Source organism: Clarias gariepinus, chromosome 22 (assembly GCF_024256425.1).
Source record: "Clarias gariepinus isolate MV-2021 ecotype Netherlands chromosome 22, CGAR_prim_01v2, whole genome shotgun sequence".
Lineage (NCBI taxonomy): Eukaryota > Metazoa > Chordata > Actinopteri > Siluriformes > Clariidae > Clarias > Clarias gariepinus.
Genome location: NC_071121.1, coordinates 20879601 through 20905627, shown reverse-complemented (window position 1 = coordinate 20905627; position 26027 = coordinate 20879601). Strand labels below are relative to the sequence as shown.

Below are 26027 nucleotides of genomic sequence, written 5' to 3'. Positions count from 1 at the left end.
ACTTAGAGTGCAGCATCTTTAATATTTAATAGGTGAGAAATTAGGAAGAAGCATTTTACATACATAATGTGACACGAATTCATAGGAATGAGAAAAAAACAGCCGTGTGGCCATTTGAAAACCACTTGTTAGTGAGACTAATCAGAAAGCAAAATTTGCTAGGGAGCATAAAGATTGGATTTCGGAGCAACAGGAAAAGGTCATGTGGTCTGAGTTCATATTGGCCATGTCCCAGAGCAATGGGCATGTCAGGGTAAAAAGGGAAGCACATAATGTGATGCACCCGTCATGCATAGTGGGCACTGTACAAGCCTCCGGGGACAGTTATGGGATTGCTACATTTGGCCCGGTCCAGACCCCACAGTGTTATGTGACAATAAAATGCCCTCTGGACCTATCTGACTCGTCCTGGTGTCCCTCTTCTGGTTTGGTCTGCCTGGAATACGTGTAGTGACTGGGGACGGTTCCATTTTTCCATTGACAGCAGTTCTCGAGGGGATAGCGACTGCAGTCACTCGATAGTGTAGGACTGAGATTTTCTACAGTCTACCTGAGCCTCCAATAACAAACTGAACTCCATATTAACCTAAATACATCTCCTGTTATACTGAACTTCCAGCCACACAGTATGACTGCAGATCAATCCCTGCTATCCGTTTTCACCCAAAAGAGAATGGGTTCCCTGTTAAATCTGGTTCCTCTCAAGAAGAAAAAATCTTCCTGTTGCCATCTCAGGGAGATTTTCCTTTCCACTGTCGCCCTTGGCTTGCTCATCAGGGACAATCTTATAATTTTGATTTATAAACATTCACATTTCATACAAACTTTCATAATTCTTTTAATTGTGTAAAACTTTGCGACAATGACAATTGTTAAAAGCGCTATACAAAAGTCATCTGATGACTTGTATGTGCTCAACGGTAAAATAATCAAATCATCTGTTTTTTTTTTTCTTCCATGATGGAACATATTCCAGGATTCAAATTGTGAAAGTGTGGTTCTGGGAACATGAGGAATCATTTTTACACATGAATTGCCAACAATCCTAGACCAAGAGCATGCTTATAATATATACATTTTGATTTTGTTTGTACACGTTTTAAGAAAGCAGCTGAATAGAATGTTGTTGTGTTGCCTTTACTGATGGTCACTGATATAAGTTGATTCACCTTATATCGTGAAACTGTGATATATATATATTAGACTAGATCACACCGTGGACATGTCACATCGTTCTACCCCTGAGTTCAGCGCGTTAGCACAGAGCACGAGCCAGCCTGTTAAGGGTTAAACCGTAGGAGGCGCGCGTGCTAAATTAGGGTGGAGTGAACTTGGGCATCCACTATGACTATTTTTTCTTCGTTATTTAATTAGTCAGCTCCACAGCTTAAGCCATGCTGCAGTCTTTCTGATGGAAAAATCGATCAGAGCATTACATCACATTGTGTTTAAATGTCCTCGGGTTAGCCGTGTAAGGAGGGTGAAGCTGTGAGAGACAAACATGGGGGATGTGAGTGAAGCGTCTCTGCTGGACTACATCTACTCCTCTGGCGGAAAAGTTAAAAATTCTGACTTGTTGAAGACCTTTAAGCCGTTTGTAAACCATAGTGATTTGCACCTGCGTGGTGAGTAGTCTACATATGAGCTTGTTTTGTCTTTTGCTTTCCTCGTTCACACTGATGATGGAACCGTTACCGTTACTGCAGTTCAGCTCTTCAGAACCTGACATTTCTGTCACTGCTTGTGTGTTAAAATGTCTGTCCCTCGATTTAACTCCTTATTTTATCTACTAAGGGCTTTTTTTTGGACGCGGTCGGTTTACAAACGCTGTATGTTTTCTGTAAGCCTCACAACTCGACGCATCTGCTTTACATTAAAAGTCTGGGTGCGCGCGAGCGTGTATGTGCGCGCGCGCGCGCGCCGATAAGGTTACAGCGGGAATTCTGTCATTTCCGTTGGGGCTCGCTCGCCTCGCGCGCACACAATATCTCCTCAGTATGTGGTTGAGTAGCTACAGAGCTACCCTGATCCTACATGTCAGTCCAGCGGAAATTATATAAGCTACTCTTTATGTAAATTCAAAACGTTCTTTCTCAGTATAAATTCTCATTTAAACACCCGAGCAATTAGTTGTGAATTGGTAAGCCACGAGTTAATGGTTATTTATTTATTCTTTCACTTTAATATCCACACACTGGTGAACCACTTAGCAATATTAACTTTTCTTTCTACAAAAAGTTCATTTAAACACCTCCTATTTCCCCTGAAATTTAGTATCACGTTACACAATATCTCATTTTGTGAATGCATAGAACTGTTACCAATCCACCTGAGGAACACTCACTCATGATCTATACCGATCTATATCTAAGCCTGTAACCAATCCCAAGAAACATAGGCCACGAGGTGGCATAAACCCTCGACAGAGTGACAGTCCAAAGCTGGGTATACGCACATTCACACACTACTGGCAAATTTGGGGAAGCATATTAACCTAATCTGCATGTCTTTGGACTGTGGGAAGAAACTGGAGTACTCAGAGGAATCCCACCAAGCACGGGGAGAACATGCAAAAACCATGCACACAGACCCAAGGCAGGAATCGACCCTAAAGGTGCGAGGCAACAGTGCTAACCACTAAGCCACTCATGAGGCACATTTTTAACTCAACGTTTACAGTACATGTTCACCAGTAATCATCGGACAGCATTGGAACATGACAGTTAATAAACTGTGACGGAAAAAGAGCGACCCTCATAACAGAAGAACAAGTGGAACTCCTTTACAAAGCCAGAATCATTACTTTTGAGGAACACTTGAGAAACATATTTTTTGAGCCAAATTTACTCATAATTAGCTTACTTTGGCAGCACAGTGGCTTAGTGGTTAGCACTACCCCGGTTTCCCCCACAGTCCAAATACTGTACATGCAGATTAGGCTAATTGCCATTCCCAAAATAGCTGTAATGTGTAAATGTGCATGTGAATTTTGATCGGAGGTCCTACCACTGTCAGAATAATTGGAGTAAATACAATAGAAATTAACATTGGCCTCCATGAGGTTCCCAGATGGATAAATATAAATTTAATGGAGTTGGCACGGTGGCGTACCCAGAGGAATCCCACCACTTGGGATTCCTCTGTTAGCACTGTGGTCTCCGCCCCAAGAACACTCAAGCAACATATTTTTTTACTAAATGTTCTCATACTTTAGCTAACTTGAAATCACTGGACGTTATATTTACGTAACAGTTAATTCAATCAGTCATTGAGACAACTGATAATGGTTAAAAAAGCTTATTTTCTAAAAAGAAAAAAAAAACATGAGGAACCCTTTAACCAGCCAGGACAGCAAACCATCCAAAGGAGAAACACATTTTACCAAATGTTTACATGCTTAGTTTTTCTGAAATTTTTGGGCAGCATCAGTAAAGTGATGGAGATGTGATTGGGGTTTGTTTAATACAGTTTTGAGAACTACAAAAATTGTTGGTCTGAGCCCTAAGCTTGGTAGATATAACTTGTCACATAAATGTAGTCATCAGATTTGGTATGAATTCAGCAATGTTTAATTATGTTAATTATACATTCCCTGGCCAAAACAAACTGGCAAAGTCGCCACTTCAGTAGCGTCAAATTATTGGTCTGCATCAAGTACTAAAAACGATTAAGGAGATTTGAATTTACTGGAATTAGGTTGAGAATTTGAAGAATTGGGGCTAAACAGCTGTGTGGCCATTAGAAAAACACTTGTTAGTGAGGCTAATCAGAAAAAAAATTGGAGCAATACAAAAACTTTGGAGCAGTGGAAAAATGTCATGCGGCCTTATAAGTTCATATTGACCCTGTTTCAGCAAATCAGGATAAGAAGGGAAGCGTGTAAAGCATACTGGCTGCTGTACAAGTCTCTGGAGGAAGTGCTATGGTCTGGTGTTGCTTCAGTTGGTCACCTCTAGGCTCAGCAACATTATGTGGCAATAAAATGAAGTCAGCTGATGGCCTGAATGTACTGAATGTACATTATCACATCAATGGAGTTTTTCTTTACTGATGTCACAAGTATACTCCAGGAAGTGTGGTTCTGGGAGCATGAGGAATTATTTTCATACACAAATTCGACACCACACTGGTGCAAATCACACAAACAAGGCTAAAAGCTTAATGAAATCCTGGAGGGTGCAACTTTCTTCAGTCTTTACAAGCAGTGTATTTGTGACAGGATACAACTATTCTTTATGAATAAACCTAAAAGAGACAATGTTCCCACTAGTAAACAACAAAACAACATATCGCTTATTAATAGTGAATAGACATTACTAAGAAAGTAAATCTTGGGAGGATCTATTTGCCAACAAACCTAGTCCAAAGCCTATCACTTTCAGTTGAACATGCTTATAAAATAATAATAATTATTATTATTTTTTGTATAATGACTAAACAATAAATATTGTTACAAAGCAGATTTAAAGAGGTCTGGGTATAGATTTGAATTGCTTATGATCAAATCTAACTGACATTTAGTCACACAGGTTAGTTTTGCGGTATGGCCAATGGAGTGCAGTAGGTGGAATTTAGCAATATTTATGCAAAAATTGGTTAATAATTACCTTATGTTTCTGATCCATCAACAGAACTGAAAAAGTTTTAATCCTGAACATTGTTTAAAGCACTTAAATTAACACTTTCCAAGCTGGCTACTAAAAATATGCCTTTTTTGTTTTGTTTTTTTCTATTAAACCACTCTGCTGGTGACATTATTTTTTGGGGTTGGAGGATCCTGTTGTCAAAATGAGGCTGAGGGTTCCCTTTTCCTTACTATGTCACAGGATCCTTATTTAATTATTCCCAAAAAATAAGATTTTTTCAAAGCCCTTCTCATAAACAAACTTATCCTGGCCATATCTCTATTATATCTGTAACATGATTAGGGCTGTAGCTATCGAATATTTTAGTAATCGAGTAGTCTACCAAAAAATGTAATCGATTAATCGAGTAATCAAATAAAATGTACTTTTGCTTAATTAAACAGCAATGTAAAATATATAAGAGAAACAAAGATTAATTTGTTTTCTTTTAAGAAAAATCAACTTTCATTTTTTTAATTGCATACAGCATTTTATCAAAAATAAACATTGTCATTATTCATAATACAAGGAATAGATTAAAGTTGACTGAGATGAATTAAGTGCATTACAGTGCCATACATTCTTATTTTAAAGCCTTTTCTCAGATGCAAAAACTAAAAAGGTATTACAAATGACTTCAAGTATCAAAAATACTAAGGCACATTAAAATAAATAATTATACAAAAACACTAAGGTGTGCAACTACACTTTCAGAACTAAAAGTTTCAAAATCTACAGCTCAGGCAAAACATTACTGACAATTTCTGTCGTTTTCTTTCGCTGGTTTCTTCATCTTTTGGCTCGCTGATAATTTATCGCTCCCTTTCATTTTGCATCCCGCACCAGAACGCTCCCTCAAATCAATACACAACCAACTGTTTGCGTTTTCTTTCACTTTTTGGGTGACGTAAGCACTTCTTCTTCATCAGTGTTTACTGGCAGCTTGCATCCGGAGGCGCACTGTGTCAAAAGCGCGCTGTCAGCAAATAATTGCGCAAAAACATAACGCAAGCTTTTAAAATTAATTATAAGAAGCTTTGAGGCAGAAGATTTTGCCTCAATCATTTTTTGTAATCGAATTATTTGAGTAATCGTTTCAGCCCTAAACATGATACAGCAATAAACGTTGTATTGCTGTTAGTCTTTCAGCTGCCGCCGTTGAGGGGTCGTCACAGCGGACCAACAGATCCACAACAGAACTTTGTACAGGTTTTACGCCGGATGTCGTAACTGATGAAACCCTCCCATTTTATCTAAGCTTGGGACCGGCAGTGCATTTAGTGGCTGGGGTTTGGGCACTGGCTGGGAATCGAACCTGGGCCTTCTGCATGTCAGGCAAAAAACCCACTCAAAATGCAACTAAATGCCTGATTTGATGTGACATGTATAATATAAGACACTTTTTATCAATGCACTGCCATGTTCACTGGTCCAAAAGGTTCTATGGTCCAGAACATTTCATATTTGAGTTGAACCATTTAACCAGCTTAACATCTTAACTACCTAAGCATATGTATATTAATGTTCCACTACGTGGCTCCATGGCTCTGGATGGTTGAGCCCAGCTGGGCACTAAGCCACTCACATCTGGCACCATCTGACCCTCCTGTCCAATTATAAAATTGTTTCCGAGCTTTAACAAATGCACTGCAGTGGGATAAGGCCCTGCCCACAGAGACGCTCTAGATTTAGACAAGCTGTTTGTTTTATAAAATGAACTTTGAGCAGCTATTATTTTCTCTGTGGGAACATGCTGATGTGAACATCTCTGCTCACCATGAGGGTACTGAGCACAGGGTAATGAATAACCCCAGGAAAAATAGTCCCTCAGGAATTTTTCAGACTTGCCCCGGTTGAACATCGGCTTCCCTTTTTGGATTTCCTGTTGTTGTACAGTACTGTCCTCCTGGCAGGAAAAAGGAAAGGTTTCAGTTGTCATCGACATGCTCTCTTCTGTAAACAGGCCATGAAATCTCCAATGTATTATGAGCACTAACACCCTTTTGGTTCGAATTTATATGGTTGATACTATCTTCTTGGCAGCAATGCCTGTCTGTTTGTTTCACAAGGACGTTTTAGAGATTGTAGCCTTGACAACCTTTTACCCAAACAGTTTTGTGTAGTGTTTGGAAATAGTTAGACAGCTTACTGAATAAAAAATTGAGCTTGAGCTTAACATTTTGACTTTTGGCTCACTTCAAACCAATTTTAGTGATGCTGGAGAACCTTGGAGAAGGGTCCATTTAAGGTGATTTAAAAAAGCTGGTTAAAGCAGCACATAAAAGGTAGCAGAGACAGCGGGAGGAAAAATCATTTAGGGGTAATGATGTCACTTATTTAGGAATTGTTTGCATTCTTTAGACATGCCCGAGGTTAATCTCAACTTAATCTTGCTTATCTGTTACGTTAAAAACATCTGAGACACACTAACACTTACTCTAACAAAATCTTTTAAATATTGTATGTACTGTGTTTTTGCGTTTCTTTTTCCTCTTACGTGTGTGTATTGTGTTGTAAGCAAAGTTTAGCAATCACCAGTAAATCTGATACAGTACCAGTTTTTGTTTGACGATTTACATTTGATTTTCGTGCTTTAAATTTCATCTTACGCTTGTCATAACCAAAAATACAACATGACAGATTTTTGTGTCATTTCAGAAGTCCCACATCTAAGCAATCCACTTTAAATTTACCCGAAAATGACAGTGTGCTTGTAAACGTCTTTCGGTTGTGGCGCATGCAGTGTCAAAAGTGCAGTTTCCATGCAGGAAAGATTCATCCTGCAAGCTCGGGATTCCTAGCCATGTTGTTTTGCTTGCATTAGTCATTAAAATGAACATCCATACATAAAAATATGCTCATTCGAGTTTATTAAATGCTGCTCAATGCTGTGGCAAAGCAAAGTATAACATCAAACCGGGACTTTTGATTATGCAGAATAACAACACGGTTATAAGAGTGTAAGCTCCATTTGTTTCCTTAATTAATCCACTAATGCACTTACCTCAGTATTTCACTAGTGCTTGGATACCATCAAGGTAGAACGTTTTCTCAGTACGCCTAAGCCATGATTGGACTGCCTGATTAACATTTAAAACACTGGCCTCACAGGAACTCCTTTAATGGTCCAAACATGCAGAAGTGGCATAAAGCGATGTCAGGACTGTACCGGGGATGTTGCAATAACTCCCAGTCGAGTTTCTGTAATGTCAAAACGTTTGCACCATTCATATGTTTTACTGCAGCTAAGGGTCTCATCACCATAATGAGCTTGATGTCTTTTGTAAATGTCTATCGGTTTTTATACCTTTATGTGTGAAAAAATTCATTCCAAGTCCTGGTTTTGACTTGAATGCTCATATAAGAGCAAGACTGTTTATAATGATTTTGTTTGTCATGCTCATAGGCTTTGTGTGAGTTATATGACAATCTTTTTTCTAATTTCAATCTGTTTTGCCTTCTCCAAGCCAAATACAGGGAGGACTTCAAGCTCATCATCGACAGAATAGCTGTGTTTAAATCTGAGAACGTGAGTAAGACATTTCAGCCTGTTTACCATTAACCATTAATGCCATCAGTACCATTAGTGAAATTTTGTTCTTTAATTAGTGCACCCATGGAATTGAAGCATGATAAGATTATATTACTTCTTCTACTTGCCTTTGTGAAAAACTAAACATTGTGTGTTTTTATGGTTTATTACCGAAGAGGGGAAATCATAAATGTTCTAATGTGCTGCCAAGTCCTACGCAATGCCTGTCTAGACTTGGGCTACAAAATGCAAATGCTGCAATGTAAATCAAAATACTGTTTTACAAGCTAATTATTAGGGATGGGTCAATCACCAGAAATCACTTGATATGATATTATCACGATAGATAGGTGCCGCTTCGCTTTGTATTCCGATTCTGTATGACAGTTTTACAAATATCCTGATTCTATATACATTTTTTCAGATTTTGGTACAATTCTGAACAAAATACATAATAAAAATAATTTTCTTCGTGCTGCCTGTCAATGTGTAAATAGTTTAGAGCACCATCTGTAGGAACATATAGGAATGGCAACATTGTACCATTTCAAATGTAAATAAATATAAATTTGAAATGAATTTTAAAAAATCGATTTCGGAGTCAGTGGAATATCATGATATGTAACTGAATAGATTTTCCCCATCTCTACTAATTATGCACAATAATACAGACTATTAAATAAAGAAAATAAAACTGTCCTTGGATCTCTGGGCGAGGCGACTTTATGGAGCCAGAGACCTAATTCTCTTCTGAAATTGTCTCGAACCTTTTTTAAATCGTTGACCAAAACGCACAAAATGTCTTTGACTATGTTCTGTCCTCACATATACATTTTGAGTCTGAACAGCGTTGCCAGCTGTTTTTAAATGAAAGTAGTTTACTGAAAAATTTGTAGTTTACTGGTAAATTATTCACCAATCACACGCTTCATCTGCCTCTTTATGTTGTATTTGCGTACCAACTAGTAGCAGATGGAGAATGTGGTGTGCATGCAGGAATTCACACCAGGGCATTTTAGCCTATATGGTGTTGAACTCTGTGGGTGAAGCCTGGCATCATGTTGGTACATTCAAAATGAACAATCGCTTTAAACAGTTCTTACAGCTCCAGCGTTCAAATTGTGACAGAAATAAGCATTTAATCCAGCGGCAATGTTGTCTTAAACCTCTCGTATAAGATGTACATGTAAAGAAAAGTAGAAAGATTAGGCTATTTATTTAAACATTGGTATTATATATGGGCAGTCTTGGTGACTCTACTTTAGAGAAATCAGGTGAAAAGCTGCTAGATTTGTCCAAAGGGGCATCAAAAAGCGTTAAATCTTGTGACTAAGTCACTAAGTTGGAGTGACTTGGTGCACCGAGACTGAATCTCCTCTTTGGTGTCATTACTATTATTTCAGTTATATAAGAGTTTTTTGGCTGCTTTGTGCTTCACAGCACTTTTGCCACTTACAAATCCTTTTATATTCCTGATTCTGAAATAATTATCTAGCATCCATTTAAAATATTGTCTGGTAAAAATAGTTCCTATCAACAGACAGGTTTTAGTACCTTGCCTGCCAAATAACTGTGGATAAAAATGAATCAAAACCTGGTACATAATGTGCTTGTCGTTGATGCCTGGGTTTGTGATTTGTCCAACTGTGTTGGTCTTAAAAATTAAAAACTAGCAAATATATAGTACTTGCATTTGCAATCTATACATACTTTTGCAACAAAGAAAAGAGTTTTGTATACCAGCAGGTACCTCACTTTTTGCAAACATCAGTTGATGGTTGTAAGCCCTTTCACTCACTCACTCATCGTATATATCGCTTAATCCTGTATATGCGGTCACAGGGGGCCTGGAGTATATCCCAGGAGATTTAGGGCAAGAGGCGGGGTACACCCGGGACGGGGTGCCAATCCATTGCAGGGCACACACACATACAAAACACACTCACACACTCATTTACACATTACGGGCAACTTGGGACAGGCAATTAGTCTAACCTGCAGGGAGAAAACCGGAGTACACAGACACTGTTTATTTAATTTTATTTAGTCGTTAATTTTTAGTTGGTTGATTAAATTAAATAAATCAACAGGTCAGTTTTTGATTTTAACCTGATTTACACTTTTTAAATTGTTGAGGTAAACTTAACATGAAAACATTAAGTGGTGTGAAATCGTCTAAACCAGGGGTCTCCAAATCCCTTCTCTTCTTCTCAAACACAGCTGATTTAACTTATCTGTTAATTACTAGGTTTAGTGGGTGTGTTTAGTTGTTGGTGAATTGCAAACTGTGCTGGTCACTGGCCCTCCAGGACTGGATTTGGAGACCCCTGGTCTAAACCATAGCATTTCCATAAACTACAAACTCACATTTTTTGCCGATATGTATGGACATATTGTGAGAGAATCTGTTCTTCGTTGTCTTCGTCTTCTTCTTTTTCTTCGGAGTTTATGGGTGGTTGGTGCTTTACCGCCACCCGCTGGAGTGCAGTGTGGAGCGGACCATTTGCAAAAAGATTATCACTTTGCACGAGAAATGACATTTAAACAATTAACTCACGTCAGACAGCATTTCAATGCCTATTAGATACTTTAAATAGTTTTTTCACACTTTAAAATGTAAGAAATGTAGCTGCTTGAGGTAAACCTATGTGCTACTGAATCTACTCACATAGAAAATTTCAGTCGGCCAAAAATCCCGTCTACCTATCTAATCGTCTACCTGTGTTTCACAGCTCCAGTCCTTAAAAAAGCAACACTGTAAGTTATGTAAAATCATATCCAATACAAATTTAGTTCAGCCCCATATTTACTCTGATACATGATATGGGTTTAGTGTGTTCCTATTTTAAGCTACCTGTGTTCCTTTCAGCCCGGTGAAGACTTGTTTTTCTCAGCTATACCAACTCTAGTAGGCCATTTTCAGGTGCATATTTTAGTTAGGCTAGTTTAATTATTTAAACCCAGGAAATAAGCAACTGTAAGGTTTACCTTGGTCATGTCTCTAATCTGTGTCTTTCTTAGGGAGAGAAGTACCTTATCCTGAAGAAGAAATACAGGCAGCTCATGCAGGACCGTGAATCTGTGCCTTCGGTTTCAGAACCGAAACCGAAGATAAAACCGAATCTAGTCGAATGGTGTGCAGGACCCACCATCACTGTTACAGATGTGCAAGAGCCAGATGAGAAGGAGGATGTGAGTATATAATGATCTGCGAAGCGTCTGTTAGGGTGAAAATAATGACAGAAAAAGAAAAACAGGCTTTTTAAAAAGGGGTGCTGAAATATGATTCGCTAAGTCGTGTTTAAAATCGTTGTACTGTACAGTATTTTATATACATACTGACTACTGTGCAGAAGTCTTGAGCCTCTTCTCCTTTCATCTCCTTCTGAATGCTGAGTGGTTGGAACAGACGAGAGGTAAAATGAGATTGCTGCTGAGATTGTTACATAAACAACCAGGCACTTAGCACTTTGTAGCATATTACAGGTAAATATTTGTACAACCTTAAATTAAATTTTATTTAATTTCATTTAATATGAAAGAGGGAATTAGGGGTGGCCAAAACTTTTGCACAGTACTGTTTGCACACCTGTGACCATAACTGAATTCTGTATGATGACCAATTACACGTCACACTTAAACCATTCTTTTGTCTGTAGAGTGTCCTAGTCATTGCCTGTTTTGTTGCTTAGCAACCTAGGAGTGCTGTAAACAGACTCTATTACTTGGCATAAGAATGTGATTGTATTCATTATAAATTAAATAATTTTATCTTATTGGTTTTGTCACCGGTGTTAATTCCGCTTCGAAGCCTGTCCCGGATAAAATCATATTAATGCACAACCTTATTTTTTTATTCCAGTCTTTATTTGAGTCTAGTGCTAAAAAATCAACATTAGTAAACAAGGGCTAGTTTTTGATTAGATAAAATCATGCACCTATTTGAAATGGTAATTTTTGTTTTTGTTTTTCTCGTGAATATTACTGATGTATATCAGATACACTGACTGAAGCATTTAAATGATCTGGTTAAGCATCTAGGCTACACCTCATTACACATGACTGTAATTGTGTCTGATAGTATTCCTGTGCCACTGTGTTAAAGCTCAGTAAACAGTAAATGTCCATTTCCATATGATTCAATGCATGCGGAATTCTCTGTTTAACTCATTTCAATTCAGGCATTCTCTGCTGCATGTCCTGTTTGCTTCTGAGCGTTTGCTCACCTGGAGCAGAGAATCAGGCACTGACAAAGAGAGGTTCTGTCAGACTGACAGGTCTTTTGCAGTCTGGTTATCTTTCTTTTTGTGAGGAAAGCAGATTCGATGTCAGGCCAGGTGGAGAGAAAGTGATATTGTGGTTGTTTATTATCATAAATCACCCAGCCTTACATTCTGTGCTTTCAGTTCTGAAGGCCAGTTCATTGTTTTCCTGTGGTCCAAACATACATAATTATCAAGCATCTCTGTATAAAGTGTACTGTTTTTCATGACAGTGCTTTAATTCAATCTTTATTCATGTATAATAAGCTCTGAAAATGTAATTGCCAGACCTGTTGAGTTAAGAAATCCATTAAATAGTACCTGTCTGACTAAGTGAAGCACACTAAAAGATCTCAAAAAGCAATGCTGTGATCTAAAGAAATGTAAGAACAGATAAGAAACAAAGTACTTGACATGTATCAGTCTGTGAAAGGTTAAAAAGCCATTTTTAATGCGTTGGGAACTCCAGCAAATGGACATTATCCACAAATGAAGAAAACTTGGAACAGTGGTGGACCCTCCCAGGAGTTGCCACTTTTGGGCAATTATTTTGTGGATAGATGAGACAAATAAATTTTTGAAATGTGTGTGTCCTGGTACATCTGGTGTGAAACTAACAAATCTTTTCATAAAAAGAACATCATACCAACAGTCAAACATGGTGGTGGTAGTGTGATGGTCTGGGGCTGGACAATTTGCCATAATTGATGGAACTATGGAATCTGCACTCTACCAGAAAATCCTAAAGGAGAATGTCCGGCCATCAGTTCCTGACCTCAAGCTCAAGAGCACTTGTGTTATGCAACAGGACAATTATCTAAAACAGCAAGTCCACCTCTAAATGTCTTAAAGAAAAATAAAGGTTTTGGAATGATGATTACATTTCTGCACATCGAAATTCCTTCTTGACGTATCCCAGCTTCGGGGCTAGGGACAGATTGCCGAGGCAGACATGATACAGCACCGCTGGAGCAGACAGAGCTAAAGGCCACAATGGGAGCCTGGTGGAACAAGGGCATAAACTGATGACCTTCTGATCAGTAACCCAGGGCCTTATGCTGCTCAGCTACCACAGCCCCAGTGCTAGCGCTCTCCTCGCTCTAAAAGGAAAACGGATGCCGTAATGGTGAAGTGTATGGTGTAACTGGTCCAGGGAATGACATCACTTTAAAAGCTCGATCAGCAAATTCTGTGACGTTACCCAAGCTGCAGGCATGAGTGGCTTCACGTTTGTCAAAGGAAGCTTGGCACTGATTGGTATTGGAATGCTGAGCTAGCCGGTAGGGTTGGGCAATACGACGATAAAATATTATAAAATTTATTAAAGAAACACCTTCGAGAATCATGATATGATATGTTTATATCCAGAACTAGCAGGTAAAATTGAAAAGAAATAAAAGATGTAAGGGAAAAAAGCTTTACTGACTGCCCTAGTTTTACAATGATCATTGCAATCAATTTTAACATAATTTGGTTGTATTAACTATTTAGGAAGCTTCTCTGTAACTCGAGGGTCAGAGAAAGAAGGCAAGTCAACAGGACATGAGCTGCTCGCTTGGTGTTGAAATGTCTCTTAGAAAAGTTTCTCAGATGTGAACAAGCCAATCAGTGTTTCATTTAGTTTGCTTTTATTAAGCCCACAATTGATCGTAATACAAAGCCTGCACCAAGTCAGACCTTTCCAGGTCATGAAGCTTTCAGAGTTCATGAGGGCAAGAATCCTCATGGTTTCATGGTCTGAAGCTTACTGTTATGTTCTCTCTGGATTTTCTGAGCAATACTAACCAATTGTGGTTGTGTATGATGCTGCGTGAGCAACAGTTTGAAAAAACATGCTATGGCTGGCTGCTCTTGTGTTGCTTGGAGGAAGCATGTGCTAGCTTTTACCCTCGCTGGTTTGCAGCTGTGGTGTGAAATAGAGAATAGGTAGCTAGAGTAAAGTGTCAGTAGACTGACAGCTAATAATAATTTGAGGGAATTTGAGATCAACATTCATATACTGATCCAAGAAACATCCCTATAGAATAGATAACTGTTTGTTTACTAGATGTTAGTATCTACAGTATATCTATTAAGATCAGGCAGTAAAGTAAAAAATTAAGGAGGTCACCAGATGAACATTGTGTTTGCTTTGTTTCTTGTTGGTCTCTTGTAACATTTTAACAGTCGCTGTCTCTAACGGCTGTGCCACATTTCCTAAGTGTGAATTTCCTTCCTGGAAGTGCTGCGTCAGAGTCTTTCTTTCAGCCCGGGTGTGAATCGGACATGAGACGCAGAATTTAACGGGTCAGTTCAGCACAAACGGCTCACGGCAAATCAAATGAACGTGATGGGAAAGAGATGCCCGGATTCAAATGGTGGACGTGCATGATGGTTGCTTGAGCCAGGTGCTGATGGACATGACCCGGGCAACAGTTTGTGGTTTGTGGGGTTTAACTGTACTGTACAGCAGGCCGGTTGTCACAGATTACAGCTCATACTGTTTCCTGTTTACTGTTGCAGATAATAGACAGCAGCTGTACAGGCAGTGTGTTGTGAGTCACAAGGCCACGAATCAAAACAAAGACTTGTTAAATATTAATTCACGCTCTTTTTCGCAAATATCACAAGTGAGGCTTACGGTTAGGTGAATCTGTGAGTCTAGCAATACTGTTTCCTGTCAACTGTGAAGACAAAGGATGTTGTGTACGGTTCTCGACATAATTTTTTCCTCTATTTATAATTAATATTCAGGTGAATGTTGCCTCGGGCTCAGATGAGAACCCAGAACTTCTGTCCGAGGAGAATCCTGAACCCATAGAGGCAGAGGATGATCTGGAAAAGGACTCAGGGTCAAAGGTTAGTAAAAGGCACATGATGGAGCATTTTTCGTTTTTACAGCTGTACAAATGACCAAAATGATGATTTTCTGTGCTTTTATTTGATGCTGGGTTTGGCCACCAGAGGGCGACAGAACAACGAATCTTGAATAACAGCATGAAAAGGCTTTTGCATTTGCAAGTGAATGATGCTGTATGTTGTTGTGTAAAAAAGCAACATGCTCTACGTCATTAGAGAGAGAATAATCATCTTTTTTTTCCCACCATTCAAATGTATATCAGTTATGGGCAAGGCGTTCCCGTTTTTTGTTTTTTTAATGTTTCGGGTTCATTTAATTATTCACTAATACTAAGAAGCCATTAATTTATTTTGATTACAAAATCGGATGATATGTTACAAAAACTAAACACTTATCCAAATCAAAGTTTGGATAAATTTTCAAGGCTAGCTTCAAAATGACTAAATCTTAAACTAATAACAGTAATAATTGTAAAAAAAGTAAAAAAAAAAAAAGAAATATTAAAATAAATAAAATGCAAAAATGATACTTAAAATAATCTAGTGAGTAATATGGATCAGCCTGAACGTACCCTTCGTGAGGCTGATTTGAAACTGAATGTAATCTTTGTTCCTGCTTTCTAACTTCAGTGTCTTGCTTGACTGTAAATCAGGGGTGTGTGTATTTTTAGAAACTTTTTTTTTTCACGGATATGATCATTTAGTAAACTTTCTGTGAAATCAAAAGACCATTCGGCCGTTTAGAAAAATCCATTTGGGTTTGGACATCGTGTTTCACACCACATGTTTATTTCTTAACAAAGTCCGAGCTCTTACAGTGAGTTTCCACGGCAGCGCTTGTTTGCTTTCGGGCTTAGAAACCTGGATCAGAGGACACGTGTGAATGCTCAGACCATGACAGTTAGTAATTGATGTAGTTACCTGTCGCACTTCTGGTTCTCGACTTTCCCTCCCGGTGGAAAAGGCATGTGGCTCGACGGCTGTTTAAGCTGTTAAGTGCGGCGCCGTTTACAGTGGACAGTTTGGACAGTTAGCACAGAGGACATGAAAGAAAGTGTGTGTTTGCTCTCTGTCTGGCTGACCGCAGCTCCCCCGCCCCTCAGGACAATTAGCAATCAGTTGCGTTCTGAAGTCAGCAAACGGCTCCATTTTCCTCTCTCACGAACACGTTGACTGACACGTCGGTCGGCTCACATGTAGCCAGACTGGCCCTCAAAGCGCTGGCCTCTTGTGAGCACGATTTCAAAATACCCAACGCGAGCAATTTAGCTTTCAGTGAGGCAAATTGTTGGGGTTTTGACCGCATGCCTGAAGGTGGAAACTTGTCCTTCCTCTGTTTTCTCTCCTCTCTTCTGGGTTTAACATCCTTTGCATGATTTGACTTTTGTTTGTTTCATTCCCTTGTTTCTTTCATCCTGTAGCACTACCCCGAAACTTGTTTACTGTAACGTCCACTCTACAACCAGAAGCCATGTTTCACTTCCTCTTTCATGACGTCTGTTTTTTTTTTTTTTAGCTTTTTTTTTTTTTTTTGTTCTGGTGTGTATTGATGTCTATGAGATGTCTGCAGTGCTTGCAACAAACTTAAGAGTCTCACACATCACTGCTTGATTAAACAGCATGATGGTGGTGGAAAATACTTTTAGTAACACACAGCACTAGTGAGAAAGAGGACACTCGCTCCACGCAGACACACACTCGCCTATTACAGTGATGGGTTTGTTGTGTATTGGAGAAGAATAACAGATCAAAAAAATTGAGACTTGCTTGTTTTTTGTGTTAGAAATAACTTACCAGCCCTTACCGTCTCAATCTCTCTCTTTCTCTCTCTCTTTCTCTCTCTCTCTCTCTCTCAATCTTCTCTTATCATTTTTCCAGTCAGAATCTGAGCAGGACGAGGAATCTACGGGTAGTGTCGGCTCCGCAGCTGTGGCTGTAAGTGGCATTTTAAAGAAAAGTAATTATCTTATCACTTCTTTTCCATTACCAGCGCATATATTCCTAACAATTGTATGTAATATATACTATAATGTGCGTAAGAACTGTACTCTCTCATATCTTCTGCACTGTGGCTGTGGGTTTATGTCTGACTGTTGCAAAGCACTCACACTGGAGACTCCTTCCATAAATGTTAAATAAATTCTCCTCACAAAAAAGTAAATGCATTATATTATTTGCTGTATATTTTTCATTCTTCAATAATATGTTCATGTTTTCTTTTTCCCTTTTTCTCTTTATATTAGCAACAAAATGTTTCTATGGAAACATTAATGTATTAGAAGCATTAATATTTAATATATTTAAATAAATGCTATTAATAGGTCTACTAATAATTTCAAACGCATTAAATATATAAATTATTATAGAACCCCTGACAAAACAGGACATTTATCACCTCCTTTAAAATTATACTTAAAAAAATTATACATTGTTTGCTGTATTACTTTTTTCAAAGCATTAATATATCTGTTTATAAGTTATAAGGTAAGGTTACACTACCGCTCAAAAGTTTGGGATCACTTGCAAATTTCTTTGTTTTTGTTTAGTGATTTATTTTCTACATTTTACAACAATCCTGGGATTTAAAAACTATGAAATAACACATAACACATATGGAATTAGGTAATTATGTAACAACCCCAACAACAACAGTCAGTTGTTATTTTAAGACACAGAGGTCAGCCTTTCTGATATAGTTCTTCCAAGATCAGTATGGTTAAGTGTTAAAACTCATCAAGCCACCAGGATGAAACTGGCTCTCATGAAGACCAAGACTTACCTCTGCTGCAAAGGAAGAAGTTCACTTATGAAGGTTTTACAGAGCATGAGTATCAGACACATCTCAATATCAACTGTTATCACCAAAGAAGATTATTGCATATTTTGGACGCCTTCAGCATAAAAATGACCATGGAGTTAGAAAGTGTCTGCAAACTTTTAAGTGGTAGTGTATATGATAAAAACTTGATTGTTAACCTTATGTTAACCTTTGTGTTGTTACGAAATTAACATTAAGATTAGCACACACGTTGGTTTCTTCAATCTTCAGTCGTTAATGAAAACACAATGACAGTCTCTGCTGATGAGGTGTGCTGTTGTACTCAAGTACTCACTAATGACTGGAACCCTTGATGGTACCGGGACTCACTATTCAGACTGCACTTCCTCAATTTGACGCAGGGCGCATCTGAATAAACAAAATCTACGACCGAAAGTCAGAGTTACGCAAGAGTAAACAGTTCTGATAACGGTCTAGAGTCACAAGACCCATTCAGTCTAATAGGTGCCGATTGTAGACCTGTTCTCTGGACTGTTTCTGTTTGCACACCTATTCGAGGTCTAGAATCTGTCCAAAAGTTGTTTCTTTTTGTAATATTTTTAAAATATCATGTCACAATTTATCTACATAACAATATTACATTGCCGTATCACTCAGCTCTATTTAGAGCACATATGTTTAATTTCATATCTTGATGCATTTGATGGATAAGTCTATCATAGCCCTTCAAACTCATTTTAGCAATAATTTGTTTTGCTGTTTTTTTAATAAACATGTATACAGTTGAGCTCAGGATTGTACAGTATAGAGTTAAATATCCTTTTTTTTCAGCACAAAAATAGGCAATATAATGAACTGAATTTAGTTCATTTGAACCAACTTCCCTGAACAGGGGAAATGAACTGAGCAAAAAATTAGAAACTGGGTTACAAAGGCAAAGAAACAACACAAATACACACAATCACAAATTTCTATGGTTGTTTTCGGTTGTTTCTATAACCAAAAAAGTAATAATAATGTGCTCATTTTATAAGTTATACATTTTTACAACTTTATTTTCATATTCTGGTAGTGGTAAAAATGTATCCTTTATAAAAGTAATGATAACTTTGGTTTGACCCCACATATCCGAAAACGCAAATACACAATTGAAGTCTGAACCCTCCCTGTTAACACACTCCAGAAAGGCTTCTATATGAGCACAAACACACATATATCAGTACATTACAGCAAGTTTTGCTTCTTATACATTTTCCTGCTTTTCACACCGACACCAAGGTTGTGAACGAACAAGTTTGTCACCCGGAATACATAAGTGGTCAGGGCTTAATTCCACAAATGCATTCCAATGTTCAGCGTCATGTGTCAGAGACTCATATGAAGCTTCTGCAGGCACACTGAGATAAATCAATTTGGTATATCTTTCGAAATTACGGTGTGTTTATAGTTTCATATGGCCGGTTCTGGTTCCGGTGGGTTTATATACTCAGCAAAAAAAAAACGTCCTCTGACTTTCAACTGTTTTTATTTTCAGTAAACTTAATGTGTAAATATTTGTATGAACACTAAAAGAGTCAACACCATAAGACATTAACTAAAAATGTTTCACAATGTGTCTCTGAATGAAGGGAGGCTCAAAATCAAAAGTACCAGTCAGTGTCTGGTGTGGCCACCAGCTGCTTGAAGTACTGCAGTGCATCTCCTCCTCATGGACTGCCTATTGCGGACAGTCTGAGCAGTGATGGAGGGATTGTGTGTTCCTGGTGTGACTCGGGCAGTTGTTGTGGCCATCCTGTACCTGTCACGCAGGTGTGATATTCGGATGTACCGATCCTGTGCAGGTGTTGTTACACGTGGACTTCCACTGCGAGGATGATCAGCTGTTCTTCCTGTCTCCCTGTAGCGCTGTCTTAGGTGTCTCACAGTGCGGACATGGCGATTTATCGCCCTAGCCACATCAGCAGTCCTCATGCCTCCCGGCAGCATGCCTAATGCACGTTCACGCAGATGAGCAGGGACCCTGGGCATCTTTCTTTGGGTGTTTTTCACAGTCGGTAGACAAGTCTCTTTAGTGTCCTGCGTTTTTAGAACTGTGACCTTAAATGCCTACTTTCTGTAAGCTGTTAAGGTCTTAACGACCATTCCACAGGTGCATGTCAATTAATTGATTATGGTTAGTTGAACATGCATGGAAAACATTGTTTAAACCCTTTACAACGAAGATCTGTAAAGTTATTTGGATTTTTACAACATTATTGTTGAAATCCACAGTCCTGAAAAAGGGACGTTTTTTTTTTTTGCTGAGTATAGTTCCATATGGGCGGTTCCGAAGAGAGTTAAATTTGTACTGAATACGCAGAGCAATATAGCTCAGCATGTCTGCAGAAGCTTTCATAAGAGTCTCAGCTGAACTTTGGAAAGCATTTTTGCACAGAACCAGGGTTGTGGAATTTGGCCCCGATTGCTTACATTGTACTTCACGGTTGGTGTGCAGACCAGAAACAGTTATAAACCAAGACCAATTGTAATCTAGGTCTGAGGTCTATAATCTGTAATCTGATACCACATGTTCCTCCATTTTAATTCAAGACAGACTTGAAGAAAAACGAACCATCTATTTAAACACCATCTTTTTTGTCTTTTCTATTTCGCATGGCCTTTTAATGCTGTTGACAAAACGACATTAAAAAAAGTCTGACTCCAACTATAAAGATCGTGTGCAACATCTGTAACCTGAAAAGTGTGACAATTAATGAAACTACCGTCACCACAAACAACAACAACAACAACATCCTTTTCACTTTATTTAGCAGGGTCCCCTCACTAACAGCAGCACAGTGATGTTATTGTAGCTGTTTACCTGAGTGTGTTCATGTCGTTCTTGTCTTTCACCACAGCTGGATCCTATTGAGAAAGAGTGGATCTACTCCGCAGCATGTGCCAGACTCACTCATCTCACGCAGCTTCTCAAACAGGATGCTTCTCTGGCCAACAAAAAAGTACGAATTTGAATTGTACCACCTTATTCATTAGAACTAACCGAAACAAATGTATAAGCAAATTCAATCTGAGACTTAAAAGACCTGATGTTAATTTTTTTGTATGTATGTGTGTTTGTATGTTCACCTGAAACCAGGATTTTACATCAGTAAGTTCCTACTCTTCTAATTCCTTTTTGTTTGTTTTGTTTTAACAGTTAGACTTTGTTTGCAATTATAACTGTTTTTTAATAATATGCTTTTCTTTTTTTCTTCTTCTGATTTTTCCCTCTGGGTGGTAATTAAAACCTTTAGGGGGTGAGTACCAGCACATTTACATTTAATCTCTATTCTCACTGAACTTGCACATATCATTTCTGATCTTTTATTGTGATGTCTCTTCCCACAAACTTTGTGATGCGCCGCGACTTCTTCGCTCATCCCCAAGTGCAGAGTGTAGAAATGCAAAAAAAAAAAAAAGTGGTGGTGGTGGTGAGGGGGGTTTTGTCTCCCAGGCTTACATTTCAAAGGCCTACTATCAAAAGGATTATGAAAGATGGCTTTTTAGCTCCTGCACCCTCAAAACAAGCTCAAATCCTTTCATTTGTCTCATCTCCCTCCCTTGCATGTGCGCTTAAGAGCTTTGCCCTAGTGTTTGTTGTCCCTCCCTGGCCCAGAGTTCTCACAATGTCCCGGCTTGGACCACCTTCCAAGAGCCACTAAGCCTCTCCCTTCCCCACCCGGACAAGATACAACAGCACGCATTGAAGTACAGGGGAGATTAGGTGCTACCTCAAAGACTTCAGCCACTTAAAGATAATCTGAAAGTAATAGCGCAGGCTAGGATTAATTGGGGAACAATGGCGAGTCTGACCTCGGTTGGCTTTGATGCCCTTCCTCCTTCCATTCCCTGCCTGCCAGCTTGCCAGCCTGGTCAAGCCACGCAAGAAAATCCATCACTTTTTTATTAAGGTGGCGAAGTGCCAGAAGTGCCAAGGTTCATTTAAAAATATTCTGTCGTTACGAATTGCTGCTTTCCTTAAGTGACTGTTAAGGTTTTATCAGAGCTTAGCCACTGCTTAAGAGGGATGCTCTTTACGTGAGCGTTTGTTTCTTCGGCTTAACTCCTTGATGCACCCGAAGTGGTTAAGCGTTGCCTTGAGCTTGTGCTGAAGAACGCAGTGGCAGGTAACCCGACACGAGCGTTATCTGCGTTTTCCTTTCACATGCTCGAAGCTCCATGTCGGGACTGGTGGACCAGTGGGGGTGTTGGAATTCCAGCTGTGCCTATCGCAGGGTGACCTGAAAAATAAACAGCAGCGTAAACATTCTTCGCCTTTTAGCATTGCAGGCTGGACCTGTCCGTCAACGAGTGCAAGATAGATAACGCGTGAATGAAAAGCCACCTGTACCCATTCCTTTTATCTGTGTCTATCTGTCTTTCTTTCTCCCTCTCTCTATGTCTTCCCTCGGTGTCCTGTGTACCACCACGGCCCCTCCCTGTTCTCCCGGACTGACTCTTCCTTCCTCCAGTTTGTAAGTATATAATTTTCCCATCTCCTCCCTTTTAAAAGGCGGCGTGAATATGTGTGGCAGTGCCTCCTTTTGTGTCCCTTGTTAATAGTCCCCCTAGAACAGGACATGGATGTTGTATTTTATTCAGTGTGGCCAGAAGGGCACCCCGCAGGGCCTAGACAGGAAGTTGAGCTATAAGTATTGGAGACGCCACATCCTGTAGGCCATCGTTCGTCACACCCCGCCCCCAGAGACCTGTCGGACTGTCGCTCAAAGGCCAAGATGACCAATCCGTCTCGAGAGTGTGACAGCGAAGACAATGGGTCCGTATATAGAAGAGCCAGACTCCATTTATCACAATCTGTCACAAGGGCCGAGCTTAGAGGAGGGGCTGAGGGTTGTCCCCCTGTAGCGGGACACATACAGTGGAATATAGATGAGAAAAAACAGTAACAACAGCTGTTTTCTCTGGATGTTAATGTAGCATTATTTTTTTTAGCAAAAGATTTAATATAAGAGCAAAACTAAATTATACAAGGGAAAAAAAAAACAAATTGTGTTAATTCCCATCCAAAAGTTTTTTTATGATGTCAGACTGATCTCGTTATTCAGTTATTTACCTAAATTATTTACATCCTTTTGATTAAAAACAATCATTCCTTTCCTAAGGTAAATATAGTCAGTCCTGCTGTACAAATCTGGCTAAACATTAAACAAATGAAAGCGCGTGTGTACAGGTGATTATCGTACATATGTCTGCTTTCTAGTTTGTGCTATTTTAGCCTGAGTGTTTTGTCAAACATCAGGTTTGTGCGTGTGGAATCCATCATTTCGGTTCTCAGTGCTTGTCCATTATTGTAGTTTGAGCTTGTGTTTGTGTGTGTGTGGTGGCCCCGTGTCTTCTTGATGGGCTTGTCAGTGGGCTGATGCCTGGGTGGGTCTTCCATCACAGGGTCATACCAACATCATCAATCTTACGTTGGGTGACAGGCCCCAGCTTCCCCCGCAGTGGGCACACTGGTTTGTTGTTTTGTAATTAGGCTGCCATTAGATGGCAGGAACCCGTCTTCTCCACGCACAGCTGGGCCCCTCCTCCAGTGACCAATGGGAGCCCATGGCCGTGTCCGTTTTCTGGCATTGTGGGAGCTGTGGAGTGTGGAGCAGCCAGGAAAAGCAAACCGAGCATAGCTCATGCATTAAAGCTCAGGTCATGTTGCCTAGGGATCGTATGATTCCCAGAAAGCCTTGTTAAGGATTAGAGCTGTGATCTTTACTAAAGGAGGAATTAACAAGGCACTTAATTAAATCTTGTATTACAATTCTATTGAAATCTTAAATTAAAAGTTTATCATTAATCTTCCAACAACTTATACACGTATTATATATAGATATGTATGTCCCACATATTCTCATACTAAAAGATTAAAAATATTGCTTTGCAACCGTCAGACAGCAGCATAAATCTGCATTTTGTCCTGGCTTATTTACTTCAAGAGTACGTAATTTAATAATTGTTTATTAGCTTTAGAGTATAAGACAGAAATTAACTGGTGGCATTTGCGTTGGTTGGCATCATACCACTATAGTGTTTTATTTTGTACATGACCAAACCATTTCCCAGAAAAGCGTGCATGTTAAGTGGGGATGGGAATCACCAGGAATTACTTGATAAGATATTATCACGATATCTTTGTGCCTATTCTATAAGCATCACAATACACGATAAGAAAACAATGGATTTTTTAAATTGTTTGGTGTGTTGTATTTTGACGTCTTAGTCACAATTACTTGTGCATCCGCCATTAAAAGCTTTGCTAAGTCAAATATGCAGATTAGATAGTTACCTCTGCATAACCTCTGTGACCGGATTGGACCAGTTGAGCTGGCATTTGGTCCCCGCGGGCATGGGTGAGCCTCGAGTGCCCTTGATCCTGCTGGTGTGAGAGTTAAGAGCTATTGTAAGAGTTGGCGTCTAAAGCATACTGCCAAGTAGTATCTCATAATATCCCACAATGCACTGCAACATGCAGGGTTCAGATTGATGTACACTAGCATGTACAGGAAACCTTGGTGTAAATTAAGTCATAAGCTAGTGGCAGTTTGAGTCTGCATAACCTAACCAGATTTGTGGTGATTGGTAAAGATCACTGGGTTACAGATAGTTTCCCTCTACGTCAGTGGTTCTCAGAATGGGGGAAGCATAGCAGAGTGGAGGAAACCACAACCCTGAGTTTTTATAGTTATTGGCTTGAGTGGGTTTATTCTGACCCTCAGTGAAACAAGCAGTCAACTAGAACGCAGTAACAATTTGAATATGTAAAATATGTTCTTTCAGGGGAAAGTTCAAGAATTAAAAGGTTATGTATTTTATTTATCGATAAGTAAAAAAAAGGTTATTGTGTAATTTTAATAAGCAATGTTTAGGACATTCATGGGTTTGGGGTTTTTAGGATTAATTATTAAGTCTAATGGGTTCCTGGCTGCAAAGAATTTGTAATGCGATGCTTTACAGGACATATCTGATTAGAAACTGTTTCATAACTGTACCTTGTACCTACGTACAGTACTGCAGATATGCAATGTGAAACTGAGTGCTGCCTGTGTTTTTCAGACCGCTCTGCACTGGGCTGCCAAGCACGGAAAAGAGGACATGGCTGTTGCAATGGCTGACGCAGGAGCCGACGTCAACACCAAAGCAGTAAGTTCTACTCAACAGTCCGTTTCACGTAGACCCATCTTTGTTTATTTGTCTTTTTCAGCATGTATCTGCCAATATCGTAGGCCTGAATTATTATGTTTTATTAATTAAATAACAAATATGTTCTGTCTTTTTTTTTTCCATTGCAGCATGTAAGTAACTGCCCCCATTTGCCCTGTTCGTACGGGAAATCGGTAAGGTACAGTGACGCCGTTCTCACATGCCTGCCTGGTTTCCAAGCTTCTGACATAACTCCGCTCAAAAGGAAAGCACCAACTCCAGCTGTACAAATGAACGCGGGCTCTGCTTCACAGCGCATGTTCATAAATCAAACTGTGTCATGTTAATCACTTCCCTTAAACAATGTCCTCATGTATTCCAATAGCTGGGCCCTGAGAGGAGCAATTGCACTGAATTACTAGGCAATTATCATGCTGTCATTAGGGTCTGTTGCTGTAACCCTACCTAATTTGTGTCCTCTCACCCTCTGATTTTTTTTCCTACTCCGTCTCTCTGTCTTTGGCCCTTTTCCTGACTCTCCCCTGATTTATGCGTGTTGGATGGATTTTTTCGGCTTGGGATGCACCAGGGTGTAAGTGTTCGCTGTTTTTGTTCATCTGATTAAGACCTGTGTTCTACACCTTTTTAAAGAGACTGAAACATTTCTGGTTACAGGGATACACACCTTTACACATTGCGGCACTACATGGCCATTTGCATATATTTAGTCTACTCACCCAAAAATACGGTAAGCCTCAGCTCTCAGAATTACTGTCATTGTTTTATGGACTAGTGATTTA

General features: G+C 39.3%; 1 protein-coding gene across 1 annotated transcript in view; it reads left to right on the top strand.

Annotated features, from left to right (window-relative positions):
* The first annotated feature begins 1310 nt into the window (after positions 1-1310).
* LOC128510108 (ankyrin repeat domain-containing protein SOWAHA) overlaps positions 1311-26027 on the top strand; it is a 28536-nt gene continuing 3819 nt past the window's right edge. Inside the window, 8 exon segments of the mRNA XM_053482120.1 lie at positions 1311-1625; positions 8093-8154; positions 11179-11349; positions 15153-15257; positions 17136-17192; positions 20934-21050; positions 25141-25227; positions 25903-25975. Coding sequence (XP_053338095.1) covers positions 1502-1625; positions 8093-8154; positions 11179-11349; positions 15153-15257; positions 17136-17192; positions 20934-21050; positions 25141-25227; positions 25903-25975 — 796 coding nt within the window. The 5' untranslated portion in view covers positions 1311-1501.